This window comes from Cygnus atratus, chromosome Z, assembly GCF_013377495.2.
Source record: "Cygnus atratus isolate AKBS03 ecotype Queensland, Australia chromosome Z, CAtr_DNAZoo_HiC_assembly, whole genome shotgun sequence".
Classification (NCBI taxonomy): domain Eukaryota; kingdom Metazoa; phylum Chordata; class Aves; order Anseriformes; family Anatidae; genus Cygnus; species Cygnus atratus.
In genome coordinates this window covers 66,347,047-66,375,028 of record NC_066396.1, presented here as the reverse complement: position 1 = coordinate 66,375,028, position 27,982 = coordinate 66,347,047, and the positions used below count along the sequence as shown (strand labels likewise).

Genomic DNA, 27,982 nt, shown 5'->3' with positions numbered 1-27,982 from the left:
GCAGCACAGGACCTTGTTTGAGAATTTCAGTGGAATATGAAGATGAAGACTGACCTAGCTTTCTGAAAGGTTATAGCATTCACATTACAGTATTTCTGACTTGAAAGTGACGGGGAGTCAGAGCAGATGTAAATCACAGGGTCCAAATTCTCTGTTTCTGTCATTCATACCTCCCTCCACATCCAACCAATTCCTTCAAAAACTACTCCCCTGTTCCTAAATTTGTTCATAGCTACCTTAAAAAAAATCAAACAAACAAAAGCAGAAACACTCAATTCCCTCTTCTCAAACTTTAGCAACACTTTGAATTAGGTATCACTTTCTCGTATACACACTGAAAATAGCAACAGTAATTCAGACCAGTTTATGTCTGGGGTACACAATGCTGCCAGGTAAAAGAATGCTTCTCTTGATTAATTTTTAAATACACTTAACTTCCTCCTGCTTCAAAGCCCTTAGAAACTTAAAACAGAACATCCCAAAGAAGAGGCTGCATTCTATCTAGAGTTTTGCTCTTTCAGAAATAACACAGAGGGTTACAACCATTTTAAGGTAAGCAATAGTCATGCCATTTTGTCTCCGTCTTTGAAACGATGCATGCCTATAGAGACACAGAGAAGGAATTGCTCTTCAATTGCCTTGAATAGAAGGGCAGTGACTTTCCTTCTGAAGGGCACATAAAGAAGGTTCTCCCATTATTTGCTCCTTCCTAGACACGGTATAAAATCTGGTCCTTTAGGTCCTTAAAAGCTCACTTCCATATTTTGTCCTTTATCGTTTGACAAATATTGACTTTTTATTTTCCCCATTTCAAATAAACCTCTGTTAAACAATAACTGCAATGGATATTCACATTCATACTGTGTTCTCTTTACTCCTATTAAAAACATGTAATGCCCCCAAAAAAATGGAACAGCCTTGCATAATATCATCTCTGACTCCAAAGTGATGATGGGGTCAAAATGGAAATATGACTGCTGTCTGAAGAGAGGCCAAGATGATTTAGTTTTGCAGGAAGAGGTGTACGTTCAGCGTGCCCTGCAAAAGAATGTGAAACACTTGCTGATCACAGGCAGACCAGCAGTATGAACCCCAGAGGAAAGAACTGCTGTCTGTTGTGGGGGGAGGCAGGTGAATAAAGCAAAACAGTACAAGAAGCTAACAACTGTTTCAAAGTCAACTGCAATGCACGTTTCATCTACAAAAAAAATGTATGCTTAAAAACTCAGACAGAAAATTGCTTTGGATAAAGAAAGGGTAACAAAGGGTCAGTGTTCGACCTTTTGGCTAATACCTGACTACCATCACCTTTCATTAACAAATCCATTATTAATATAATCCAGAATGAAACAGAACGAACAATAAGTTCTGTACAATTTTATTACGCTTAAATTGAAAAAAAAAATGTGTATACCATAGACATGCCTACTGAAAAAGGAAATAAATCCTCACAACCTTTCAAAGAAAAATTGTAGAGGTGATCTTTTCATCTAAAGTCACTACTCCTCCCAACACTTATTCCATTTTTAGAATACACTAGCACATCTAGCACTGACTTTAAACACCCTACATAATTCCAGAACTGAAAAAATAAGGAATTTGACTTTGTGTAAAATTAAATTCCCTTAGAGGTTTATTTGCAGTATAATAAAGTACCTTAACTGATAAATTAATATAATACAATATCACTTTTTCTCATTGCCTATTGTTAATACTTATGGAAAAGGTTCAAACACAGACCTCAATTCTGCAAATGCTGAATCATATCCAGTATATAACCCATTTCACTATAAATACATTTAAAATATGTATGTATTAGGAAAAAAAATTACCATTATTTTCATCTAACCATATTCTATATTTTCAAATTTTAATGCAAACATGTACAGCAAAAAGAAGACAAGGAGCTAGAACCATTGACTTTTTTTTAATAGAAAGTTAATTTTATTTTTATAAGCCATTTAAAAGCTGTTGGTAATTTAGACAAGGAGCTAGAACCATTGACTTTTTTTTAATAGAAAGTTAATTTTATTTTTATAAGCTATTTAAAAGCTGTTGGTAATTCATAACCACGTTTATATTCATATAATAAATATATGATCTATATTTACATTTGTAAATAGAATGATTTGCCAAATATTTGCAATTGCTCTGTTCCACTAATACACAAATGATAAGATTTGACTCAATGTGCTTTAAGTCACTGGTATATACTCTTTGATGCACATCTTTATTGAGGCTATATCCTGGCATTCGAGCCCAAATAACGCTCCTTGGTTGCAGTATTCATATGCCAGATAAGGTCCCAGTTTTGGTTCAGATATAAGAGCTAAAACTTTTTACCTGTCCTTACAGACACAGTAGGCCACAGCATAGCATATGGTCTGTTACATCTACTGACGTTTTTAATTATTACTCACATGGGCAGAGAGAACAGTTCAAAGCCGCTTCCAACTGAGTATCTGCTGCCTCTTACATCCATGACAGAAGATTTGCAGTATGCAGGCAAACACAATCCACCCAGACCAAGAGGGCACATGCATCAGCCTCAGCTATAACTAATTGTGCTGCAAGCATTGCAGCCACATAGGTACAGCATTTTTTTCTGTTGCTTAGTGAGTACCTTCTCATGTAGAAAAAATAATTGGCCTCTTTTATAAAATATAAAGGAGTCCAAAGTCTTTAGTGCATCTTATAACAGTAAAACAAAGAAGCCATCCTGAGATATGCTCTGCAAACAAGCCAAACTGTTAGGAACATCCTCATATTAAGCAAACACCAAGCCACAGTGACATGTATCAAGCTTTATACCAGCTACACCTTACAACAGAAGCAACTTTTATTTAAGTCCCCTAACCAATTTCTTAAAACACCGTCTTTTCCCTCCTTTCTCCCCTCTTCACTTCCCTGCCATCTGTCCCCCACTACATAAGAAGAAACACTCAAGACATGAAGTGCTAGGTCTTTGGAGGGATTGTGACAAGGGATACAAGCAACAAATCTGGTAGCTGCAGGCACGTGGAACTTCCTAAAACACACATTTTATAGTAGGGAGAAGATAAGAACAGAACCAGCTTTTTTTTTTTTTTCACTTGAATACAAGAATCTGGTGAAGGAAAGGGTATGGGTGATACAGCATGTTCAGGTCATTACTGCTGGTAGGCCACTGAGCTGGAGATGCATCATTTTGGGGGTGCTAGAGTATGGGAAGGCGTGTGTGTTTGTGGGGTAGCAAACAGGAGTCAGCCACTACTGCAGAAAGAGAGAAGAGAGCACTAAAACTGCAATGCTTGAAGGATACTGCCAAAGAAATTTAATCTTGATGCAGTTTTTAATGGATAGCAAAGGAACACTTCAAATAGCACAGAAAAAGCCATGTCTATTCATTAACTGAACGAAAGGTGCTAAAAAGGCACAACAAAGCATTTGGTATACATTCTTGTGATATCAGTATATGCAAGCATTCAATTATGTAGAGACACAGCAGCACATGAACACAGCAAATTAGATCTTCCATAGCTTCGAAGCAAAAACAAGTATATAATTTATGTATATTCCCATATATTGACATAATAAACACAAACCTCAAGAGTAAAGCATGAACTACTACTCTGTTTAAAAGTTCAGCTTTTAATTAAATTTCAAAATCAGCAGGAAAGTTGTAGAAAATAATGCAACATAAGCAGTTTTTTATTCTAATACAACAGATGAGAAGCAAACCCCTGGCCTTAAAATATTTTTTGCCAATTTTTAAGTCACTTGAAAAGTTTTGCATTTATTTAAAGGAAAATTAATCAACAGGTAATTTCTTAATAATATGGTACCACCATATTCCAGAAAATTTATGTTTGTCCTGGGCATCTCTTAATCTGAGATTAAGAAATTTGAACCTGTTAATTTGAAATCTTTCTAAACATAAGGGTTTTCTTACGTTCTTAATTTGAAAGATTTCTAGCTTTGCCTTTTTTTTCAACAAACTTCATCTTGCGGATTATGAAAACACACAGATTTAACAGTGCACACTTTTGCAAAACTTATAGACATGTTCAAAAGCCTGCTATCCATGTCAAAGGTTCCCCAAAGCATGACATAGTGGAACATATAAGGCAGATTTCATTTTGATAAGTAATATTTGGAAACATAAAGTGGACAAGGACAAAGAAACAAACATTAGAAGCAAATGTATTCCTTTCTTCTTAATCAATATCTTGTTAGACTGGTGGTTTTGACTCATTAATCTTTTGGTACAAAAAATACTAAACAGATTGACCACTGCAGCAAAAAATAAAACTGCAAATTAAACTCATTCTAATGAAATTGCCTGCGAAGAGTGCTGCTTCATCAAGCACAACTTCCCTCAAAAGAGTTTGAACTGTGGAGTACCTGATTCTTTGAGGCAATATATTTAGAGGTAAATTCTGAAAATTCTGAATCCAGAACACTTGAAATGAAACTTTCTAAACTCTTACCCTTAAATTTTTCTTCAGCATATATTTTTAAAGCCAGACAAGTTCTACCAAAAAAAAAGTACAAAAAAAAAAAAGTATAAGTATTGTATTATGTGTTTAACAGCTTCAAACAAATCTGAAATTGAACTTCATATGATTGCTGTGCTGCACCTAAATGATCACTCTATTAGAGATGCAATGGGATATACAAAAATCTTAAAAAATAAAATGCCTGGAGGTTTTCAGTGAATTGTTTTTCATTTCTTCAGCAACTGCCGCACAGTGATTGATCTAGTACAGTAGTACAACATAGGAAATTAGCAATTAAAGCCTTCCATGTATCCAGCATTAGATCCCACAAATCCTGTTAACCACAGGAGCAAAATTAGAAGAATAAGAGGAATCAACAGAAGTAAAAATTAAGCTGTGTGGAATTTGTCCTTTGCTGAAAAACATGAAAACTCTGAATCCACAGATTGTATACACAAGAGTATTTCATGCAGGATTATAACTCAATTAGGACAACTATTTCTCTGATCCTGTAATTCCAAGGCATTTTACAGATGTCTGTGAATCCCAGGCAGTAAAACAAATGCCTTTCTGTTCTGCATAACATAAGCTCACATTCTGCTGAAAGACACATTTAGAGTTTTGTTTACTAAAATAATCTTCACAATATTTATCAAAAGATACATTATTGTTCTAAATGAGTCTAAAACAAGGTAAACCAAATTAATATGCAGTGTTAAATGTGAACATCATCCATATACGTAAAAATGACATTAAAAATAAATCCTAACTGATAACGCCATTTCTTTTAGTAATGCTTGGATCCCAGAGCATGGGGGAAACAGATTCACAGACCAGCAGGAGCAATGCCAACCCCAAAACTAGAGGGAGCGTCACACAAAAGACTGCACACACAAGTTGCACAAGACAGCAAGTTCAGACTCCAGGCTAGGCTGGAGACTTCTGCACTATGCTTTGCTACCAGAATAAACATACCCTTTCTCCATTCCAATGGAGAGTGCATCTACACTACCATTAGTCACTTGAGACTGTTTTCCTTCAGATTTGTCAAAACTAATTCAGGTTTACTGATATTAGTGACAAATACAGCATTTATGTCGACCAGAAGAGGACAAGGTTATATAAACTATATATATATATAAACTAGCTTAGCCAGACAAATTAAATCGTTAATCCATTCCTAAACAAAAGATCACTATTAGCGTAAGGTTAACCAGAACTTCTTAGCTAATCTCTGACCTAATTTTGACCTCTCTTGTTAATTGCAGAAATGTTTTCAGTTAATAAACTGATGAGCAGTGTTTACACACCAATTCAATAGTTTCCTTATTTGCTGTTCATAACTTAAGGACAAAATGTCTTTATCCGGTCAAAGACTAATTAGTACCCAATTTGATCCATGTTGTTATCTTGAGTGGAATGGACAGTGAAGACAAATATAAAGCATTTTCATCAGTTTCATGACAGAGAAATACATAAACAAGAAGAAAGGAACATCAAAACCTTTATTTCATCTTTTTTTTTCTTTAGATCATAAAACATTAATTCACAAAGCTTGTAAAAAATACCCAATCCTTCTGCTTGTAGCAATTCACATTAGAAAGAAATACATTTTGTATCACAGTTAAAAGAGAAGAACTAAAGAACCCACATAAATCTAATGGATCTGTAAACATGTTAGTAGGTTGTATCTAAAAATAAACATTTATCATTGCATCATACTTCTGAATGTGCTGTTTACACTGGGTTTTTTTAATCCCTTAACTGTCATAACAATTGTATGTAAGGGTATGGATATGATATATCTTGTTATCTTACTGGTCCTATGCATAAAATGCCCCCTTCATCCCTTCCTGAAGAAAAACTGGTTTTGCTAAAAAAAAATAAAAAAAAAAAAATACTGAATTATAATTCCAAAATGATTTCTCCACATCTTTTTTTATTTCTATTTTTTTAAATCAGAAGTGTTCAGGTAAATATACATATATATATATGAGCTTAATTTAAACAGCTATGACTAAGATAAAAACTGAACCTGACTGCATTGTAAAATGTTACATACAATTACAAAAAGGAATTCTAATAATGGAAGAAATAAAAATCTCAAAGTCAAAAGAACTATACAAATAGCATGCCTTATGCTCAGGAGACCTAAATAACATAAGGAATTACAGTTTTAAAACCTATTGTAATTATATATTGAAATTAAAATAGCAGAAATTCAATATACTTCTAAACAGGGAAGCCTCAGCATTCGATTACATTGACATTCTTCTTATTTTCATACTCATAAAAGCTTCTTCAAAGTAAATTTATCCAGTATTATTGAGGATCATACTATTCACCCAAGAGATAATATAACTCTAAATTATGCTCAGAATTTTCTCCTTTTCTATAGGCAATGAGAATGATCTTCTATCATCTGAACAAAGGCATCTGGCCTACTGCAAAATGAAAAAGTTTATCCACTGCTGTTTGTCATACTGGTAGATAAACTCTTGACTATGAAGGGCCTAGAAGTTGTTTTATTACAGTATGGGAATCTGTCTGGATTAAATCCAGATTAATATTCATTTGCTAGCTGCAAATAAATCCCACTATACTGTAGGTACAGTTTACCTATATTTTTACATTATTTACCAAGAGCTCCATTCTTCTGAGTTTGCGCTTATTCTTTGGCATTGGCTTGTCGTACAAGCCATTCTTGAGAAGATGCTCCTTGCTGTGATGGATCTGGGCACCATGCTGAAGCTGGAAAGAGCATAAAGCTTGAAGTGGACGGAGTATAGTCTGCAGAAAGATGGAAGGGTGGGGCAAAGGAGACAAAAAAAGAAGACTTAGTAAGCCACCTTGGAGACATCATTTATCTGAGGTTTTGTATTCAAGAACTACTTTAAAATGCTTATAAAATATGACATAGACAGAACCTTTGGAGCCACAGAGGACACAGCTGAATAAGAGACATGTCAAATCCACATACCGTCATTCCTTACTTCTTCCTCAGACACAGTCAGTGCCGTCTTCAGTACCAGCTACATTACTCTAAGCTATGGTTTTAGCCTAATGTTAGAAGTAGACTACAATCATTAGAGTGACTCAGCCAACAGACAGTAATAAAATAAGTAACTAACTAAACTGTTTGTGGTTGCAGAACAACAGAATAACTTGAAGCAGGGTTTTAGAAAGAGGGGAGGGTCTCATGATCAAGGTAGTTGGACTGCTATCCTGGAGACTGGATTGCATTCCTGCCTCTGCCCAGTGAAATTATGTAGGACTAACGAAGCCACTTATTTAACTCAAGTGGTTACTAACTGTGGGTTCTTCATTTTCTGGTTGCCTGGCTCAGTATCATGTGGCCATATGTGCAGATGTGTAAAAATCATAAATGTAAGTGCAGTCAGCAGGAGCTGAGTTTCTACCATGTAAAATGTGACTATTCTGAGCACATAAAAAAATCAAGTGACTTACTTCTGGCACCAAATTAGGCACTCATCTTTAACTTCCATTGCTCTGGACTTCAATTTGCCATCTTATATGTTATAGCACTCGCTTAAGTCACAGAGATTATAAAAAAGTTCACTAATGTTTATAAAGCTCTGGGCTACTGGAAAACTCATAGAAGCACCTTTGAGAAACTGCTAATCTTGTCTGCGACAAGTAGGGTGGGCCGAATTCTGCGTGGCTGAGATAAAACAATACAAGACCATGAATTGTAGACACTAAGGAAATATCCACCCTTGGTCTGTAAAAAACAGGAATCCTAATGAAGGAAAAATATGTCAACATTGTCCCAGCACACTACAGGAAAAAAGAAATATGCAAAACCCACTTTAATTTCAGTATTCCTCATTTTTCCTTGGGTTTAACTTCGGCAGCCATGCATTTTGTCCTAGCTTGATTCTAAAGGCAACTGACTGAAAGTTGAGGTGACTCTTTAGTGTCACAGAGGTTGACACGAATATGGTCATACACATGGTGTATTCTACACCATGTCAATTGTGCAAACAACTTTTGACCTGTGAACCATTTTCAGTAAACAGAGGTCAGGTATCAAAATATTCATTATCTGATGAAGAGGGATATAAACACCTCAGGGTGGACTCTAGAACGTAGCGAAAACACAACTGAGCTTTAAATCTCCTTTCATGGCTCCTTCTGTACTACATTTTGGGCACATAATCAGATTACAGTATCTATGTTTGGGATTTACTTTTAGGTCTATTTCAAAAGGCTTATTAAATGATATTACTAATATCAACAACAAAAGATTATAAAAAGGACGTAATCTCTTTCATCACAGACTAGAGGGATCACAACTTGCAAGGAAAAGGATAATGTCTAATTAGTATTCTTTGACCTGGGATAAACTTAAACTCAAGCACTGTTAAGTCCCAAATTCCTTGAATGACACCTAAGAGTTGTGAGCTGACTGGCAGGAAGACATAAGCCAGGGTGTTGCATTCCATGGTTACAGAAGTGCTGGAGGTCAGTGGGACAGGCTTACAAAAGCACTTTATCTCCAAGCTAGCTGTGAGAGGGTATTCAAATCATCTCTACAGTCTAGCTTTTGCAGAGGAAAACTTACTATTTTCCATGCAGTAAAATACTTAATTATCTGTCTCAAACCAAAATATTTTTTTTTCTTTTTCAACAAATTCTATCCAAAGTTATTTTTTAAATTCTCAAGTTTCCAAATTTTAAGAGCTTCCAATAACTAGAATATTAGAAAAACATAAAATCCAATAATTTTCCAAGAAATACCTCCCCCTCATGCCCCCCCAAAAAATTAGAAAGTTAGAAAAACACAGGAAAAGAGAACTACAACAGTGCCTCTATGCATCACATGCATCTACAGTATATACAATAGTACTTCTACTTAGGACTAAATCCTCAGCTTTGTCAGAACAGCATATATGTGGTGCCTTATAAATCAACTTTTAAAAATATGTAATGTATGGATGAAGAGCACCTGAGTCACCCTTCTCAATAAATTTCAAATTACAGGAAGAAGTGTGCAAGAAATTAGTATAGGATGAGAGAATGTAATAGAGAGAAAGAACAAACAAAAAGGAGAAAAATAAGAGGGAAGAAGGGAGACTGAGTAACAAGTACAAGAAAAATGGAACTCAAATCTTGAGAAAAATAAAACTGAAGACTGCACTGCAAAAAGGGAATTTTGATACAAAGTAACCTCATGGCAGCACAGTGAAAATTCGTAAAAGTTGAAGTGCCAGGGAAAGCACTAGACAAAGTAAGAAAAGAAAAAGGGGAGGAAAAAAAATAGGAATCATAGAATATCCCGAGTTGGAAGGGACCCATAAGGATCATCAAGTCCAGCTCCTGGCACCGCACAGGTCTACCCAAAAGTTTAGACCATGTGACTAAGTGCACAGGCCAATCGCTTCTTAAATTCAGACAGGCTTGGTGCAGTGACTACTTCACTGCCTGTTCCAGTGTGCAACTACCCTCTCGGTGAAGAAACTCTTCCTGATGTCCAGCCTAAACCTCCCCTGCCTCAGCTTAACACTGTTCCCGCGGGTCCTATCACTGGTGATTACAGAGAATAGGTCACCTGCCTTTCCACTCCCCCTCGCGAGGAAGTTGTAGACTGCGATGAGGTTCCCCCTCAACCTCCTCTTCTCCAGGCTGAACAGGCCCAGTGACCTCAGCCGCTCCTCATATGTCTTCCCCTCTAGGCCCTTCACCATCTTCGTCGCCCTCCTCTGGACACTCTCCAACAGTTTGACGTCATTTTTGTACTGCGGTGCCCAGAACTGCACACAGTACTCAAGGTGAGGCTGCACCAGCGCAGAGTAGAGCAGGACAATCACTTCCCTCGACCGACTAGCAATGCCGTGCTTGATGCATCCCAGGGTACGGTTGGCCCTCCTGGCTGCCAGGGCACACTGCTGGCTCATATTCAACTTGCTATCAACCACAACCCCCAAATCCCTCTCTGCGGGGCTGCTCTCCAGCATCTCGTCGCCCAGTCTGTACATATAGCCAGGGTTGCCCCGTCCCAGGTGCAGGACCCGGCACTTGCTTTTGTTAAACTTCATGTGGCTGGTGATCACCCAGTTCTCCCATCTGTCCAGATCTCTCTGCAAGGCCTTTCCACCCTCAGCCAAGTCCACAACTCCTCCAAGTTTGGTGTCGTTGGCAAATCTGCTCAAAACGCCTTCTAGTCCTACAACTAATCATTTATAAAAACATTGAAGAGGACTGGCCCTAAAATGGAGCCTTGAGGGACCCCACTAGTGACCATCCACCAGCCAGATGTGGCCCCATTTACCACAACCCTTTGAGCCCTGCCCGTCAGCCAATTGCTCACCCATCGTATGATGTTTTTTGTTAAGTTGTATGCTGGACATTTTGTCCAGTAAGATCCTATGGGAAACTGTGTCAAAAGCTTTGCTGAAGTCCGAAAAGATCACATCAGCTGGTTTCCCTTGATCGACTAGATGGGTGATCTTATCATAAAAGGAAATCAAATTTGTTAGGCAGGACCTACCCCCTCATGAACCCATGTTGGCTGGGACCAATGACTGCATTGTCCCCCAGGTGCGCCTCAATAACTTCAAGGATCATCCTCTCCATATTTTTACCAGGCAGTGACGTGAGACTGACAGGCCTGTAATTGCTAGGGTCTTCCTTCTTACCCTTCTTGAAAATTGGCACAACATTTGCCAGCTTCCAGTCCACTGGGACCTCTCCAGATTCCCAAGATCATTCAAAAATAATTGAGAGAGGTCCCGCGATGACATAAACCAGCTCTTTAAGCATGCTGGGATGAATCCCATTCAGACCCATGGACTTGTATGGATCCAGGTGGAGCAGCAAATCCCACACACGTTCAGGGTCAGTTGGGAGTTTGTCACTCCCACCGTCATGGTCCTCCAGCTCAGGGCACCCTGGGTCCTGAAGCCCATCATCAGTGTTGAAGACAGAGGTGAAGAAGGCATTAAACGTCTCTGCTTTGCCTAAGTCATTGTCTGTGAGGAGACCTTCCCCATCAAGTAGTGGACCTATGTTTTCTTTGGTTCTCCTTTTTCTGTTTACATATCTAAAAAAAACTTTTTTATTGTCTCCCACAGACATGGCCAGCTTCAACTCTAGTTGGGCTTTGGCCACACAAATTTTCTCCCTACAAACACGATCAGCATCCCTGTATTCCTTCCTCGTCGCCTGACCCTCCTTCTAGCAGCCGTACACTTTCTTTTTTCGCCTAAGCTCCAGTAGAAGATCCCTGGTATGGAATTGAGGATATGAGTTATTTTCAGTAACATACTACTCCAAATACAAAATGGAGCATTACCAAAGGCAAAAGTGATCTGTAAGATAAATTCTGCATTCATCCAAGATGTATATTCCAGCACCAAATACATTCAGGAGATGATCTGACACTAGTTGGTACTTTTAACATCATCAAGGCAAGATTTTTATCCCTGAATTTTTCCAGAAAAGACAACTTTTTTTTTTTTTTGTGGCAAAAGAACAATTTAATTCTATTATGGGATAGAACAGAAAATTTTGCGCCACCATTTAAAAACTCAAGTATTTAAAATTATGTACGTACCTCCTGTATATTCTTATTTTTTTCCATAATAGTAAGAGCAACAGCTGCACATTCAAGTGTAGAGAGACAGGTGTTTGTTGGCTGAGTACGAATTACATATTGACTTGAAATGTTGGTTTTTAACTGCACCTGAAAAATAGCAAACTCTACTAAAATAATCTCGTCGATATAGCAAACAAGATACTTCTTCCCAATATTAAGCAAAACAAAGCCCCTTCTCCTCTGTGGTTAATTGCCTTCTAACTTTTCTGATGCTTTTTCTCCCAGTAAGCAACAATATGCTACTGCTATGTATAATGCTATGTAACCTATGAGTCACCATCAGAGACAAGAACTGCACATTTGTTACTGTACAAACATCTAAAGAAAATACAATTGTTTGCTAGAGAAAGACTCAGAGAAATAGAGGTTGTACAGTATGAGTAAGTTGTTACTCTTCTGTGCTTTTCACCAGAAAAATCCCTCAAAACAAAGAAATTTTTGCAACCAATTTCAGTTCCCATAGACATCCTATAACAAAAATAAAACTATTTAGACATGCTTGTTTTATTGCACAATCTAAACACGCGCAAGCCTAGACAGTAACCTATACACACACATCATAGTATATAATGACTCTGAACAGTCATTGACATTATTTCCACTGGTTAAAAGTTGTCATGTTCCAAATGAAAGACTTTTAGAGACTACATTTATTCATATAATTTTTTAGGTAACTTATCAGAACTCTTTGCTTACCTAAATTGTGTTTGAAACGGATTTATTTGCTCTGCCTCAAGTAATAACCGCCTTATAAGTTAAAGGTTTTTCAGAAGAAGAAATGTAATTCAACCAGTACATCGTCTGTTTTATCAGCACAAAAGTTTTTATTGCATTTCTACACAGCTGTTTAAACATCACAGAATTTACATAATTAGACTTTGTGAGAAAATTCAGATACTATTCTATGAAAATATAAAGAAATAAATTTAAAATATAATTTACCATACAAGTTAATGTTTTATCAGCATTATCACCGTTCTTTAATAAAACGTCAGTTTATTTTGGAATATATATATAGTATGATGCAACAAACCCTATGGGATTATTATAAACATGCAAGTCAATTCATTTCCTTTTTGAATTTCATCCTAAAAACTATCTTTATTTTTCCGTCTTCTCTGGAAAATGAGTGACTGTCACTATATTGTGATATTTGCCTCCATCCTGCTTGCCAGACGTTTTTCAGCATTTCTCACTTTATTCAGACTTTACCCTCTTCACTTTTCCCATTTTTGTTTTTATTTTAGTCATTTTCCATCATCTCTGTCACATGCAATTACCCATTCTTAAAAGTTCAAGACACCTCGTATATAAAAGGGAACATCTGAGCTGCGAAACAACCTTGAATGAATTACATCAAATTTTAACTGACCTCAATGTAATGGGAGAAAAAAAAAAAAAAAGAGAGAGAGAGAGAGAAAGAAAAAAATAAAAAAGAACAAAGCCATTCCGGAAAGGCCAAACAAGTTAGCTATAAAAGCTTAATATACTCAAATACAGGAAAATAGAAAAATGTATCTCAGAGACAAAAGGTCCTAACTTGTTTATCAGAGGAAACTGTTTTGGTTTTATTTTTTAAATCTGGTCTTCTTACCGGATGTGTTTGAAGGACAAAAATGTGGATGTTTCTGAATGTTTTAAAAGTTTCTAGCAAGGACTGTTTAGGTAGCTTGGAGAGATCATTTTCAGAGATACATACTAGTATTTATCAACTACTTCCTTCAATTTGTTGCAGTATTGAAAAATCAAACGGGGATAAACATTTAGAAGAGAACAGGTAGAAAATGTAGAATTTGCACCTCAGTGTGAAAAATGAAAAGCAAAAGCAAATGAAAATTTGGCAAATTAATATCTTCATTTGTCCTTCAAGGTTTGCTTTGTGTTTACATTCCCCTTCTGGGACCATGTAAGGATCTCCATCATGACGTATTAGGAAATCTAGTTTATTGCAATTACACGCAGCTCCGTACTGAGGAGAGCTTTTAGTTCCTTCTCAGAACTTCCTAGACTGGTATTAAACACAGGGTAAATCCAAACAACACCCTTCTGCTCCAGGATGTAGCCTGAGCAGCAGACCAAATGCCTACCCTTATTTTCCTCAACACCACACAACCAAAATCTTCACAGAGTATTTCTACAGAGACTGAGAGAAACCACCTCATCAACTAACTGAAGATGCATTGGCTTCCCCCCAGCTTGTTGGAGCTGTGCCGGGGGAAACAATGGCTAGGCTGGGGAAGAAGGCGATGGCCCAGCTGAAGTGCATCTACACTAATGCACGCAGCATGGGTAACAAACAGGAGGAGCTGGAAGCCATCGTGCAGCAGGCAGGCTACGACTTGGTTGCCATCACAGAGACGTGGTGGGACCGCTCCCACAACTGGAGTGCTGCAATGCCTGGCTATCGGCTCTTCAGGAGGGACAGGCAGCACAGAGGGGGTGGTGCCGTGGCTCTCTACATTAGAGAATCTTTTGATGTTGTGGAACTCCAGGCTGGGAATGATAAGGTTGAACCCCTGTGGGTTAGGATCCGCGGGAAGGCCGGCAAGGCTAGCATCCTGGTCGGGGTCTGTTATAGACCGCCGAACCAGGATGAGGAGACGGATGAGGAGTTTTATAGGCAACTGACAGAAGTTGCAAAATCGTCGGCACTTGTCCTCGTGGGGGACTTCAACTTCCCGGACATATCCTGGAAACACAACACGGCACAGAGAAAGCAGTCTAGGAGGTTTCTGGAGAGCGTAGGAGATAGCTTCCTGACGCAGCTGGTCAGTGAACCTACCAGGGGTGGTGCTCCACTAGACCTTCTCTTCACAAACAGAGAAGGACTGGTGGGAGATGTGGTGGTCGGAAGCTGTCTTGGGCAGAGTGACCACGAAATGGTAGAGTTCTCTATTCTTGGTGAGGCCAGGAAGGGGACCAGTAAAACTGCTGTCTTGGACTTCCGGAGGGCTGACTTTGAGCTGCTCAGGACGCTGGTTGGCCGAGTCCCTTGGGAGGCGGTTCTGAAGGGCAGAGGAGTCCAGGAAGGCTGGGCGCTCCTCAAGAAGGAAATCTTAACGGCACAGGAGCGGTCCGTCCCCACGTGCCCAAAGACGAGCCGGCGTGGAAGAAGACCGGCCTGGCTCAACAGAGAGTTGCGGCTTGTGCTTAGCAGAAAAAAAGAGGGTTTATAATCTTTGGAAAAAAGAGCGGGCCGCTGAGGAGGACTACAAGGATGTAGCGAGGCTGTGCAGGGAGAAAATTAGAAAGGCCAAAGCTCATCTGGAGCTCAACCTGGCTACTGCCGTTAAAGACAACAAAAAATCCTTTTACAAATATCAACGCGAAACGGAGGACTAAGGAGAATCTCCATCCTTTACCGGATGCGAGGGGAAACCTAGTTACTAAGGATGAGGAAAAGGCTGAGATGCTTAATGCCGCCTTTGCCTCAGTCTTTAGCGGCAATACCGTTGTTCTCTGGATACCCAGTGCCCTGAGCTGGTGGAAGGGGATGGGGAGCAGGATGTGGCCTTCGCTATTCATGAGGAAATGGTTGGCGACCTGCTACGGAGCTTGGATGTGCGCAAGTCGATGGGGCCGCATGGGATGCACCCGAGGGTACTGAAAGAACTGGCGGAGGAGCTGGCCGAGCCGCTTTCCATCATTTATCGGCAGTCCTGGCTATCGGGGGAGGTCCCAGTTGACTGGCGGCTAGCCAATGTGACGCCCAGCTATAAGAAGGGCCGGAGGGCAGACCCGCGGAACTATAGGCCTGTCAGTTTGACCTCAGTGCCAGGAAAGCTCATGGAGCAGATTATCTTGAGGGTCATCACGCGGCACTTGCAGGGCAAGCAGGCAATCAGGCCCAGTCAGCATGGGTTTATGAAAGGCAGGTCCTGCTTGACGAACCTGATCTTCTTCCATGACAAAGTGACGCGCTTGGTGGATGAGGGAAAGGCTGTGGATGTGGTTTACCTTGACCTCAGTAAGGCTTTTGACACCGTTCCCCACAACATTCTCCTCAAGAAACTGGCTGCTCGGGGCTTGGACTGGCGTACGCTTCGCTGGGTTAGAAACTGGCTGGATAGCCGGGCCCAGAGAGTTGTGGTGAATGGAGTCAAATCTGGTTGGAGGCTGGTCACAAGTGGTGTCCCCCAGGGCTCGGTACTGGGGCCGGTCCTCTTTAATATCTTTATCGATGATCTGGATGAGGGCGTCCAGTGCACCCTCAGTAAGTTTGCAGATGACACCAAGCTAAGTGCGTGTGTCGATCTGCTCGAGGGCAGGAAGGCTCTGCAGGAGGATCTGGATAGGCTGGAGCGATGGGCTGAGGTCAACTGTATGAAGTTCAACAAGGCCAAGTGCCGGGTCCTGCACCTGGGGCGCAACAACCCCAAGCAGAGCTACAGGCTGGGAGATGAGTGGCTGGAAAGCTGCCTGGCCGAGAAGGACCTGGGAGTATTGGTTGATAGTCGGCTGAATATGAGCCAGCAGTGTGCTCAGGTGGCCAAGAAGGCCAACAGCATCCTGGCCTGTATAAGAAGCAGTGTGGCCAGCAGGTCTAGGGAAGTGATTGTCCCCCTGTACTCGGCTCTGGTGAGGCCGCACCTTGAGTACTGTGTTCAGTTTTGGGCCCCTCGCTACAGGAAGGACATGGACGTGCTCGAGCGAGTCCAGAGAAGGGCGACCAAGCTGGTGAGGGGTCTGGAGAACAAGTCTTACGAGGAGCGGCTGAGGGAGCTGGGATTGTTCAGCCTGGAGAAGAGGAGGCTCAGGGGCGACCTTATCGCTCTCTACAGTTACCTTAAAGGAGGCTGTAGAGAGGTGGGGGTTGGTCTATTCTCCCATGTGCCTGGTGACAGGACAAGGGGGAATGGGCGAAAGTTGCGACAGGGGAGTTTTAGGTTGGATGTTAGGAAGTACTTCTTTACCGAAAGGGTTATTAAGCATTGGAACGGGCTGCCCAGGGAGGTGGTGGAGTCACCATCCCTGGAGGTCTTTAAAAGACGTTTAGATGTAGAGCTTAGCGATATGGTTTAGTGGAGTACTTAGTGTTAGGTTGGAGGTTGGACTCGATGATCTTGAGGTCTCTTCCAACCTAGAAATCTGTGTCTGTGTCTCTTTAGGCATTATCAACAATGCCTAAAGGCTTTTTTTTTTTTCGCTTTGTAGGAGCTGCCTGGGAAAAGTTCTATCTGGTAGTTTCTATGCTTTATTGCATATTGCTTATGTTGAAATACTTTTAAGATCATCAGTATTCCAGAGAGAAAATGATTATTTATGATTGCAAAACAACTTTTATGGAAGAAATGCAGCCTGCACTCTACCTTACACTGTGGAGTCCAAAAGTCTATAAGAACAGATTTCAAACAGCTGACATTGTACAAAAGGCAAATTTGTATTTCAAATAGCAACCAGATTCTTTGTTCTTTTTTGGGGGGAGAATGAGAAGATGGAAACTATTGGTCCTAATCCATTTTCTTGAAAAATGACAAATTCACAGGGGTGAGATGAAAATACCACAGACAGACAGCACAGTGGTGGAGACTGGAGGAAGAATGTATTGCCAGGACAACTCCCTCCTAAAGTTCATCTCTTCAGCTTCTTTCAACAAACATGCATTTTACCTTCTCTTAACTCCAAAGAGGCATGATATCTAACTAAGAGATCCTTAGTCACAGAAACATCATCTGAAATACACTAGGGTAGCCTTATTGTTCATCTCAAATTGGATGCATTAACTGAATGACTGTCTATCTCAAAGTAGGTACACTCACTGAATGAATAAAACACACAAAGGAGGTTTATTCTTTACCAACTTTGAGAATAAACTGAATGGTAAGACAAAGCCAAAACAACACAGGCATCAAAATGAATGAATCAATACATATTTCATATGGGAAGAATATTTTCTCGAAGAAAAGATGCCTAAATACACAAAACATTTTCTCTTCTTGTATGTGGTTGGGGACGAGGACGATGTTACCACTTTCAGCCGAAAAGTCTAAAACGTCCCTTGCCTTTTGTGGAGTTTAATTAATAGTACCCAATGCCACTTCAGGTAGGGTATTGTAACAATCTCATCAAAATTCTCCACTATCTAGACAGATTAATCCTTTGTCTGTTACCCATGTATCTCAAATGAGCAAGATTACTTCTAAGTTAAAGAAATGCACCTTCAAAGTTAGTGTAAACAAAATTGGATTATCTGACTCCAGCGTTACACATCAAAATCTCACAATGAGTGTAAATAAACACCTTTACACCATTTCAAAAAAGAATCGTGGTATTTTATAACCATTTCCCTATAAAATCTTGAAGATATATTGGTACAATAATTAATTTCTTTTAGCTAGTCAAAGTAATTTGCAAACTATATCTATACTTTGGAATATTTTCAGTTATTAACAACACACAGCAACATCAGGTTGAAGAAACAGCAGCCCATTTAACAGCACTCACCAAAATAAATAGCATAAGACAGAACATGGAGACTAACTAAATCAATTCAAACTAGAGAGGGGAATTTAGATAAGCTGAATGCAATTACTCACTGGAGTTTAGCCAAAACATTGAAATTAGGGTATCTATGCTTTTTGTAAGTCCAAGAGAGTTTGGGGACTTAATTTTCAAGCCATCAGAAGCATAAAGCAACACATACAATAGAGTTTTCTATGTGTAACTTAAGACCTAGGCTTTCCAGAAACCCACGTCAGAAATTCTTACACACTGTTACACTAATTTAATAAACACAGGCTTCTCTGCCAACGTACTCTTAGCAAATGCTAGAGCCTTTGAGCATTTACAGAGTATTTAAACTCTGTAGTAGAAACAGTGGTCCTTCAGAATTTCTGAGGGCTGCGTTTTTCTTCCCTCTTTGGAGATGTCCCAGGCAAAAAACACCCCTCTGATCCAGTTTAGCTGTTGAGAACCGATGGAAGCAAAAATGTTGCCTTGATATGGTCAAGACAGCTGTTTGAAATTTTCAAAAATTAAGTCAGTAAAGTCAGGCAATTGATTTCTGCTCTTGTTTTAAAAATTAGGACTGGAGATCTTGCAGGAAGTTTTAACTCAGTTCTCTCCTTAATGTCAATTTCCTTATCTTTTCCCCTTTTCTATGCCAGTTTCTTCATCATTATTGTTACTAGATTTAGTCTCCAAAGAGAATACAGCATTATGCATAAACATGTTGGGAAAACAGCACATCCCAAAGAACAAAGATAAGCTACAAAGTTAGTACACCCATCTCCCAGACACACACTTTCAGCAGTTTTTGGTTTTCTCTGTCATTTTCAGCAATTAGACTATAGGCATGTCAAAGCAAGAAGAAGAACACATGCTGCTGTGGCTTCAAGGAAAATCCTGGCACTTATTTTGAAGTCCCTCCTCCCTTACTTGTGTTAACAGAAATTCTAAAATCTGGATTTCTGTTTGGGAATTAATTTGCTTAACTCTAAAAGAAGGATGCAAGCAAGTACCATCAGTCATCCTGTTTTACATAGGCACTGTTTACTATTCATACGTGCTGCTATTTTAATAATTACCTTCCAGGAAAAAAATGAAGTGGGAAAAAAAAAGGAAAAAAACAACAACAACAACAACAACAACATTTTCTTTTAAAAGGAACTCCAAAATCACAGAAAAAGAGAGACTACAAACACATCCCACCATCTTGCCCATCAGTCTAGAAACTAGGAAAAAAAAATTAAGGGTACTGAAGAGGAAAAGCATTGTTTGTGTGCTACTTCACAGACAACTTCTAACAGAAAGGGGAGTCAGGCATGGGGAAGATCATCTTTCACTCAGTATTCAGTTGGTACAAGTACCTTCTACCTGCAAGCCAACACAAAATATTGTAGGTATTAAAGCACAGAAAACTCAAACAGTTAAATAAAGTCACCTTCGTGACAGAGAAAATATCCTGAGCAAAGTTAGCCTCAGCAGGCCACTAAAATTTAGATCAGGAATATAAATAAATAATTTTGTTCAAAATCTTGGCTTTAATTTAAAGTGACATCTTAAGAGCACTGTTTCCAAGTACTGCAGGGAATAACTGCCATGAAACTGTCACAAATGGACAGCCTGAAAAAGTAAATGGATGTCACAAAAACCTCTGCCCACTCTGCATGTCTTTTCATTGAATATTTAGACATATCTATGACGTTCCTGTGTATGTTCCGTGTAAACCACTGAAACAAATCACAGATTGCATTGTGACTTCCAGGTAAACTTTAGGAAAAGCAATTTGTTCAATTTTTATGAAATGACAAGATATTTTCCACATTTTCCTGGACAATATCCAATGACCCCCCAAAACCACTCTCCTTGGGTAACTTTCCTCTCAGGCAATTTATAACTTTAGGTTACACGTTATTACTACAACAAGCCTTGGGATATCTCACTGCTGCTGTGACAGGTAAACACGTAATATCCTCTCTTTCGTAGAGAAGCAGAACTGCTTCTGCTGAACAGAACAATATGGCTGCAAAACTTTCTGTCAACCCATTCTCCTTTCTTCCTGTGCTCAAGAACCCAAATGCAGAATTGCAATTCTCATTCAGTCTTTCACAGGTCAAAAACAGAAACCTTCTTACACCCTTATAAAAAGTACCTGAATTTCTTTCCAAGGTCATTAAATATGTGGCTAACATAGGAAAATGCATTATATTTCTAGGCACTTTCAAGAATGCTTTTACTTTGCTTCTGCAACCCAAACAATTTAAGAATCAAAATGTTAGTCCGGTGGGGCACTGTACACAAAAGATAAATGGTCAAAAAAAAAATCACTAGAGCTACTCATTGAGTGACCTAATGCTCATCATCTGAATATAATCCTACAAGATGTCTCTTTGTTCCTTGACTATGTCCAATGACACCTCTTTTAAAACCAGCATCTCTGGATTTCATTATATCTCTTTCCTGTTACTGTACACAGAAGTCTGAAAGAAAATAAATGTGCTGTAATTTGATATTAATCAAAATATTTGAGAATCTTATATGTACATTCTCAAAAAAAATGTTTTTCAGTGTTTTGCAATATTCTGACCTTTCTTTTTAAATATCTTTTTGATGGAGATAATTAAGATTGTACAGAATATTTCTTTACTGTGTGCCTTGCTTTCACTTTTATATTTGACTGGCAGAAATTAAACTGCAAAAGGAATGTGCTCTTCACAGACAGAGATTCTTACACTACATAACTACAGAAAATTTTGAATGAAAAAAAAAAAAAGAAATGTGGCAAAAAAAAAAAAATCACAAGTGTACTCATTGCCTTTCTCCACACCATCCCTGCAAAATTGAAGGTTTTTAGAGTGCTCCTGTAACACTTCAGGCAAATTTGTTCAATAGGAAGTCTTTCCTGAGCAGGTCTTTCCAAGACATGGGCAAGGAAGCAATGAATTCACAAAGAAAAGACTGCCTTTAAAAAGAAATCAGAATAAATCCAAAGCTCTTATGACCTTAAAAGATAACATCACATATTCCACATTTTTAAAAAATAAGGTAAATCATAGAATCACAGAACACACATTCATTCAGGCTGGAAAAGACCTATAAGATCATCTAATCCAACCTTTAACCTAGTACTGACAAGTCCACCACTAAGCCACGCCACTAAGTTCTACATCTACATATTTCTTGAAGACCTCCAGGAATTGTGATGAACAGAATAAAAAAAAAAAGTTGTAAACAAACAAACAAAAATAAACCCTTACAGATGGCATAATTTATCTGCAAAAGCCAAGTTTCCCATGTAGCATGATTTCTACTTTGTAGAAAAGTTTGTGTAAAGACTGTAGCATTTGATACTTGAACAAAAAAGTTCCATTCATTAAATAGTTAAAATACCTTCTATATACTTTTAAAAGTTAAAAAATAGCAACCAAAATAGATATCTCTTTTTAAAATATATCTGTAATTTAATCCATATATCCATATTTATCATCTTTACATAGTATTCTGTATGAATTCTGTAATATTCAATTTTTAAAACATAATTTTCTTGAACAAAAAAAGGTAATTCAAAATATTTAGTACCACATATGCAGATTGCTTTGAGAAAGTCCAACAACTACCAACAAATTCCTTACCCTGAATAATTCTCTCTTTAATTCACTACAAAATCAAAGAGCTACATAAAAATACACAAGACCTGCTACTGGCCTCCTTAACATCTCATTTGCTTTATAAAACTATTTACAACAGGTCGTTCTGGCCTATCCAATCATTTCTGAAGTGTTCTTTACCTGTCATTAGAGTTTTCATAACAACTCAAATTTTGAGCAAATTCTCAGAGGAGCCAGGAGAATCCAACAGTTTAGTACTTGTCACATATTGGAAAAATCAAATAAAATTGCTTCCTCTTTAGATTCTCAAATAAGGTAGTCGAGACACCTGCAAATTTTAGTAGTTTAGAAGTACCAGCAAAATAAACAATGTTTTTTAAAGCTGTTTCAAGAGCTGCTTATGCCCATCTGCATATTTTGAGGCCTTACCATTGCATACAATATGGAAAGGGTAAAATCACAGAATCCTCATGTTTCAAACAATTTCCCAAAATGTCTGTCATCACTTGCACCATGCGTGGAAAATGTACAGTAAGAACTAAGTGTCCACACCAAAAAAAAAAGAAAAAAAAAAAAAACTATGCTTACCTGAAGGATTCCTTTTTCATAGAAGCAGACAAGATGTTCTGGCCTACTTTCTAAAAATGACATGTAAGCAGGAGGTATGTAAAAAAGAAAGTATTCTCTTTAATATCACTGTTCTGCACAAAGTTTCTAACTTACTACAAGAGGAACAGGAACTACCAAATTACTTAAAAATTTTAATGGGTGGAAGTTATCTAGAACAGGACTTTCTAAGATATCAGAACCACAGGCTGCTAACAGTGACAGATAAGTGTCAGCCTCCGTCTGTACACATGAATCCTGCTCAGAAAGACAAGACATTGGTCTAGATGTCATGAAATGCTCACTAAACCATAGTGACAATTTAGGCAAGTCACCTTTTTTTTTCTGAGCTCCAAGTTCTCTAGCTGTAGCCAATGTTGTAAAGCACTTAGAAGGCAGATGGAGAATCTGGAGGCAAATGGGAAACAGTAAGTGCTGCTCTGAAATGAGAAAAGAAAGAGTATTTTCCTTCTTCATTTGTGTATGTGTGCGATTTTTTAAGAAGCTATGGGAGAGGCAATGAGAAAAAAGCAACCTAATTATGCCATTCTTTCTTACATATGGGGATAAAAGAAATCAGGGTTCCCTTCACTATTTTCGCTGTGATTCTTTAATGAATATTTACAAGCATGAATATTTTACAAACATTTAAAAAATCATAAAGAAGCCCATATTCTTAAAGAAAGCAAAATAGTATGGTCTTCAGTTAACATACATAACTGAAATAAAATTCTAGCGCAGACAGGCTAAAGCTCTAATCCAACGGATCAAATTCTTGTAAGAGAATGTATCATTAGGTTAACCCAAATGGCTAACATAAAATTAACATCTAACATAGTGAAATTGTAATGAAAGGAAAAGTCTCACAGCTAAGACAAAACAGAGGATAGGACTGACCTAGTGATATTTAGACGAAATTCTGTCTACAGATAATTGAAGTACCATCTGGCCTTGGTCTCAGCTTCTGAAACTGTATGTTTTTACCTATACCTAAGGAATGATATAATTTAATAGTGACATTATGTTATGTAAAAGTAATTATATTTAAATGTGAGTTTTACGGGGCATGCTTGGCACTTCATAAAATGCCTATGCATTCTTAGTTCATTTCCATTCATTGTGGTTTTGTATTTCGGGAAAGGAAAGATCCAGAAGTTATTTTTGGTAATATCTCTCTTGCTTTGCTTACGTTTCCAAAACGAATGTCAGGCAACAGATCAATATTTCATGCAGCACTATTCTTTTAATAATTAATACAACAGGAAAGTGCTGCAAGTAAATTCAGTCAGTGAGCAGAGTACAGATCTAGAGAATGGGGTCGTGAAATGTAGAAAGCAAATTTAATTACGCGTATTGTCACAGCCATTTAACTTTAATTACCTGCAAATATCAGAAAATTGAAAAGGCAAATTAAATAGCTCAGTGTCATAACGTAGCATCAACACCATGACTTTGTTCTTTGGAACCTACTAATTACTTTTGCTTTCTCTGGTTTCTTTTTACTTATAATGTGTTAAATAGTAGTAAGACCTTCGTTTTAAGGAAGAAAAAGCAGTGGAAGGAGCTCCTGCGAACTTTGGTGGGGACAGAAGGGAGCAAGAAAGATTAAAAGAAAAAAAAAATCTTTCAATTAATTAGATAGTTTTCTTTTTGAAAGCAAGCTCAATCAAAATGAAAAGTATTTCTAGCTTACTTTTTACAAAGTGTTCATATACCACAAGAACTTCAGTATGTGCACAATCATACAAAACTGGCAACTGCTTCAGAATTTTTCTAGCAGCAATACTATTCAGTTCTAGATATGAAATAGAAGCAAAGGTTTAACAGTAATTATGAAAGTGCAAAGAAATAATTTAAAAGCAAAGTTTCTACCCACAATTCAAGAACGAAAATAGCATAGCCTACAGACATCTGACAAATTAACTGAGATCTTTCAGTCACAAAGGAAATGTCACTGTATTGAGGCAATAAATGCATGCTTATGAACAGAAGAATGTCAAAGTGGACAAATGTAATTCAAATTAACCTAAATGTCAGAAGGACAGACTCCTGGTGATTGCTCAGCATCATATCACTACATGAATGAAAAGAAGCTTGACCCAAGGTAATTCTCAGTTCTCACCCACTGATGTCAGTCTCTCAAACGTCAGTTTCAGCCAGTCCTAGCATAAAACACGTTGTTCTTTAGAGTCCAAAAATATTTCTTGAATGTTTCAGTTGAAATGAGATAGCAGCTAAAACCTAAACACGCTCAAACATTTCAGAATATATAGCATATTTTAACTATTTTTTCTTTATCATTGAAGTCATCATTCAGTAGGAAGATGCAATCTGCTTATTTAATGAAAACAAGTTTTCTTGCAACTTCAAAAATTAAACATTTCAAAAACACCAACATAAATCAGAAACAAAAATGTATTATCCAAGTTTCCAGATACAAGTGACTGTCTTCTATGAGATTATTAGTAAAATCACACAGATTTAAGCAAAAATGTTTATAGAACAAGTCAGTGGAAACAAGGTATTTTCTCCCATTAGTAGTAGGATGCACGACTGAATGCATAACCCTCTGTATAAATGGATATACAGAAATACAGAGCATCAGAGCTACAAATACACAGACTCCACACAAATATTACACCTTCCCTCCCCCCTAAAAGCACATTTACAGGTAAAAGAACCAAACCCGACTAAAACCAAAACCAAACCACCAAGGAGTCAGCACTCATGAACCTGTTGTTGACTGGCCTCCATTGCCTCGGGTTCTGATCAGCCTCCTGCCCACCTGCACCTCTTATTTACCACCTTAACCCTTTTCCTTGCATAATTAAACTGGGCATAGACCATTTTCTTAGGTTCTATGGCAAAATTTTCTATTTAATCTCTTTCTCATGCAAACTGAAAATGGCGACAAACCAAAACAGAGATAGGAAAACAGAAAGATAAAGGACACAAACAGACTGTAATAAAATGTATTTACTACCTGGCATTGTTTTTCAATTGGTTCTCATACATTCACTTGCCAAGTCCCATAGCTGTTGAGGATGAAAGAGCTTTTTTTTTTTTTTTTCTCTGTATGTCCTGAGCAAACTGAATAGGTCACTTTATAAAAATAATCTAGAAAGTGAACATCAGAAAAGGAATAAACTAAGGTGCAGACAGATGACGATAATGATTCTTGCTGTCTTTTACTCTAATTCTGTATGTTTTCTGTATGCATGTGAATGGATTTTCTTACACTTAAATTTTTACATTACACATAATCCTCTCTCAAGGTGTTCAGACAATTGCCTATACATCTTAATCTGTATTACACCCATGTCTGTGAGCACTAACTGTATTAGGAGGTAGTTGATAACCTCCTCTGGGAGGGGTTTATCTACATGGCAGATTACATTTCAGAACAGCTGCTAGCCCAGGCACAGAAATTCTCCTGCTCTTTGGACATTCTTTCAGTAACAGACTGCTACCCCTTATTTAATCCTCTAGGCTTGAAAACAGGAGATCCACAAATAAAACTTTATTATCTAAACATAACAACAGACCAGACTACTAACAACACTGCATTTTAAAAAGTGCATCAATACATCTACTCACACATCTGTAGCCATTATAGTTCATCTATCAACTCTTTCAACGCTTTACCCATCATTACTGGAAAGTAACAGAATGAAGTTCAACTTCTGCTCAACTGCATATGCTGCCAATTTTGCTTTGATAATTACAGCATTGCTGCAACTTGAAGGGCTGTCCAAAGTCCCTGACAACTACATTTCTATGTCTTACACCTGTTGACACTTTTGCTTTTTCTTCTACCTGCCATACACTCTACATTAAACACGATAGCTTTTTATCATTTTCTGTATATCATTTATCTCTCCTTTCTTTCCTATAGGCTTCTCCAAGCAAGCAAGTCCAGTGGCAACTATCTCAACACCAGAGCTGAAAAAGATGGATACCTAGAAGAATTATTGTATTTTATTTTATTTTATTGTTTGTTTGTTTGAAATTAGTAACTCTTTTGTGTCAGCTTGTTTGAACAAAGATCCCTCACCTTGCTTTCCCACTATTAGTGCAGCGCCACCCTTTCTTACTGCTGACGCAGCACAACAGTGAGTGAGGTTCTGCCAATCATCTGAGCATGATTTCTCTGACTTACAGAAGAGAGCGTTCTTCAGAAGAGTCCCTACAATGAGAGCACTTCAAGCAAGCTGTTTGATAAGACATACTCTCAGGCTCTCTGAAGTATTTGTGAGCCCATGCTCACTCAGCAGAGGCAGCACAGAAATGGTGAAGTTCATCTAGTAAGTGCTGTTCACACATGCATGAAGTTTTGATGTGAGTAACAGGGTAAATTGCCAATACATTCTTACAGGAGATGTTTATGTGACTGGCTTTGGTGAAAGATCAAAACTCTAGAAACTTAAGTAGCAGTCTGTGTTCATAACTGTCCAAGCACATTACAAGATGGTTAGCAAATATGTGGAAGAAACAGAAATGCACAAGTGCTTCATAAATACTTCATCACACTGTTTTCCGAATTGTAAAACACATTTTGGGCCATGTTTCTCAAAAGCTAAGAAAAAGAAAGAGTTCCTCCAGCCCCATACATTGTTAAAATTCTCTTTCGTTGACTGCAGTTCAAGGTTCACTCCTTCAAACTTTTAGGGCCTCTTTAGAATGCAACACACCGACTGTAAAGTGGCAGCAATGGCTTTAACTAACCAGTTTACGAGGTCAAAGATCATAACTTTCTGTCATTAGTAACACCTTTGGCAAAACTTTCCTTTCTATTAAAGAAGATGAAGTATTTTGAAGATTTTTTTTTTGAGTACTAGGGTAGTTTAGATTATCAGTAAGCATTCTTAACAAGCTGACCATATTGTTTGGAACTGAAGCACATTTAGTGGACTGTGCCTATCCTGTGCATGAAGTAAGAATTTTGCACAAAGGCCAAGCAGAAGGGATTAAATAAACTCAGCAGGAATTATACTTTTATACAGGCAGTGCCAAGTATGAATATTTGTGTGATACCTTGAAACTTTTGGGCTTACTGCCCCAAACAAGTTCCTAAACAAACTTCCCTGAAGTCCCTGAACCATCATTTGCCTGTAAATGTGGAGCTTCTTGAAAGTTTTAAGAGTTTTAAGACTACACATTTGCAAAGTACCTTTTATCACAGGATTCCTAAGACCTCGTATAAATATGAGTAACTGGCAGGAAAAAAACAA

At 38.1% G+C, this 27,982-nt stretch overlaps 1 protein-coding gene across 2 annotated transcripts in view; it reads right to left on the bottom strand.

Moving 5' to 3' along the window:
- Positions 1-5,964: 5,964 nt before the first annotated feature.
- The window catches only part of DTWD2 (DTW domain containing 2), a 97,001-nt gene continuing 74,983 nt past the window's right edge, over positions 5,965-27,982 (bottom strand). The window contains exons 3-7 of one of the 2 annotated variants that reach the window (XM_050716587.1): positions 23,087-23,159; positions 22,734-22,783; positions 12,055-12,183; positions 7,119-7,268; positions 5,965-6,351 (exon numbers count right to left, since the gene is read on the bottom strand). In XM_050716587.1, coding sequence (XP_050572544.1) covers positions 6,322-6,351; positions 7,119-7,268; positions 12,055-12,183; positions 22,734-22,783; positions 23,087-23,159 — 432 coding nt within the window. In that variant the 3' untranslated portion in view covers positions 5,965-6,321. Of the gene's footprint in view, positions 7,269-12,054; positions 12,184-22,733; positions 22,784-23,086; positions 23,160-27,982 lie in introns of both variants that reach the window. The other variant, XM_035568731.2, reaches the window with a different exon arrangement.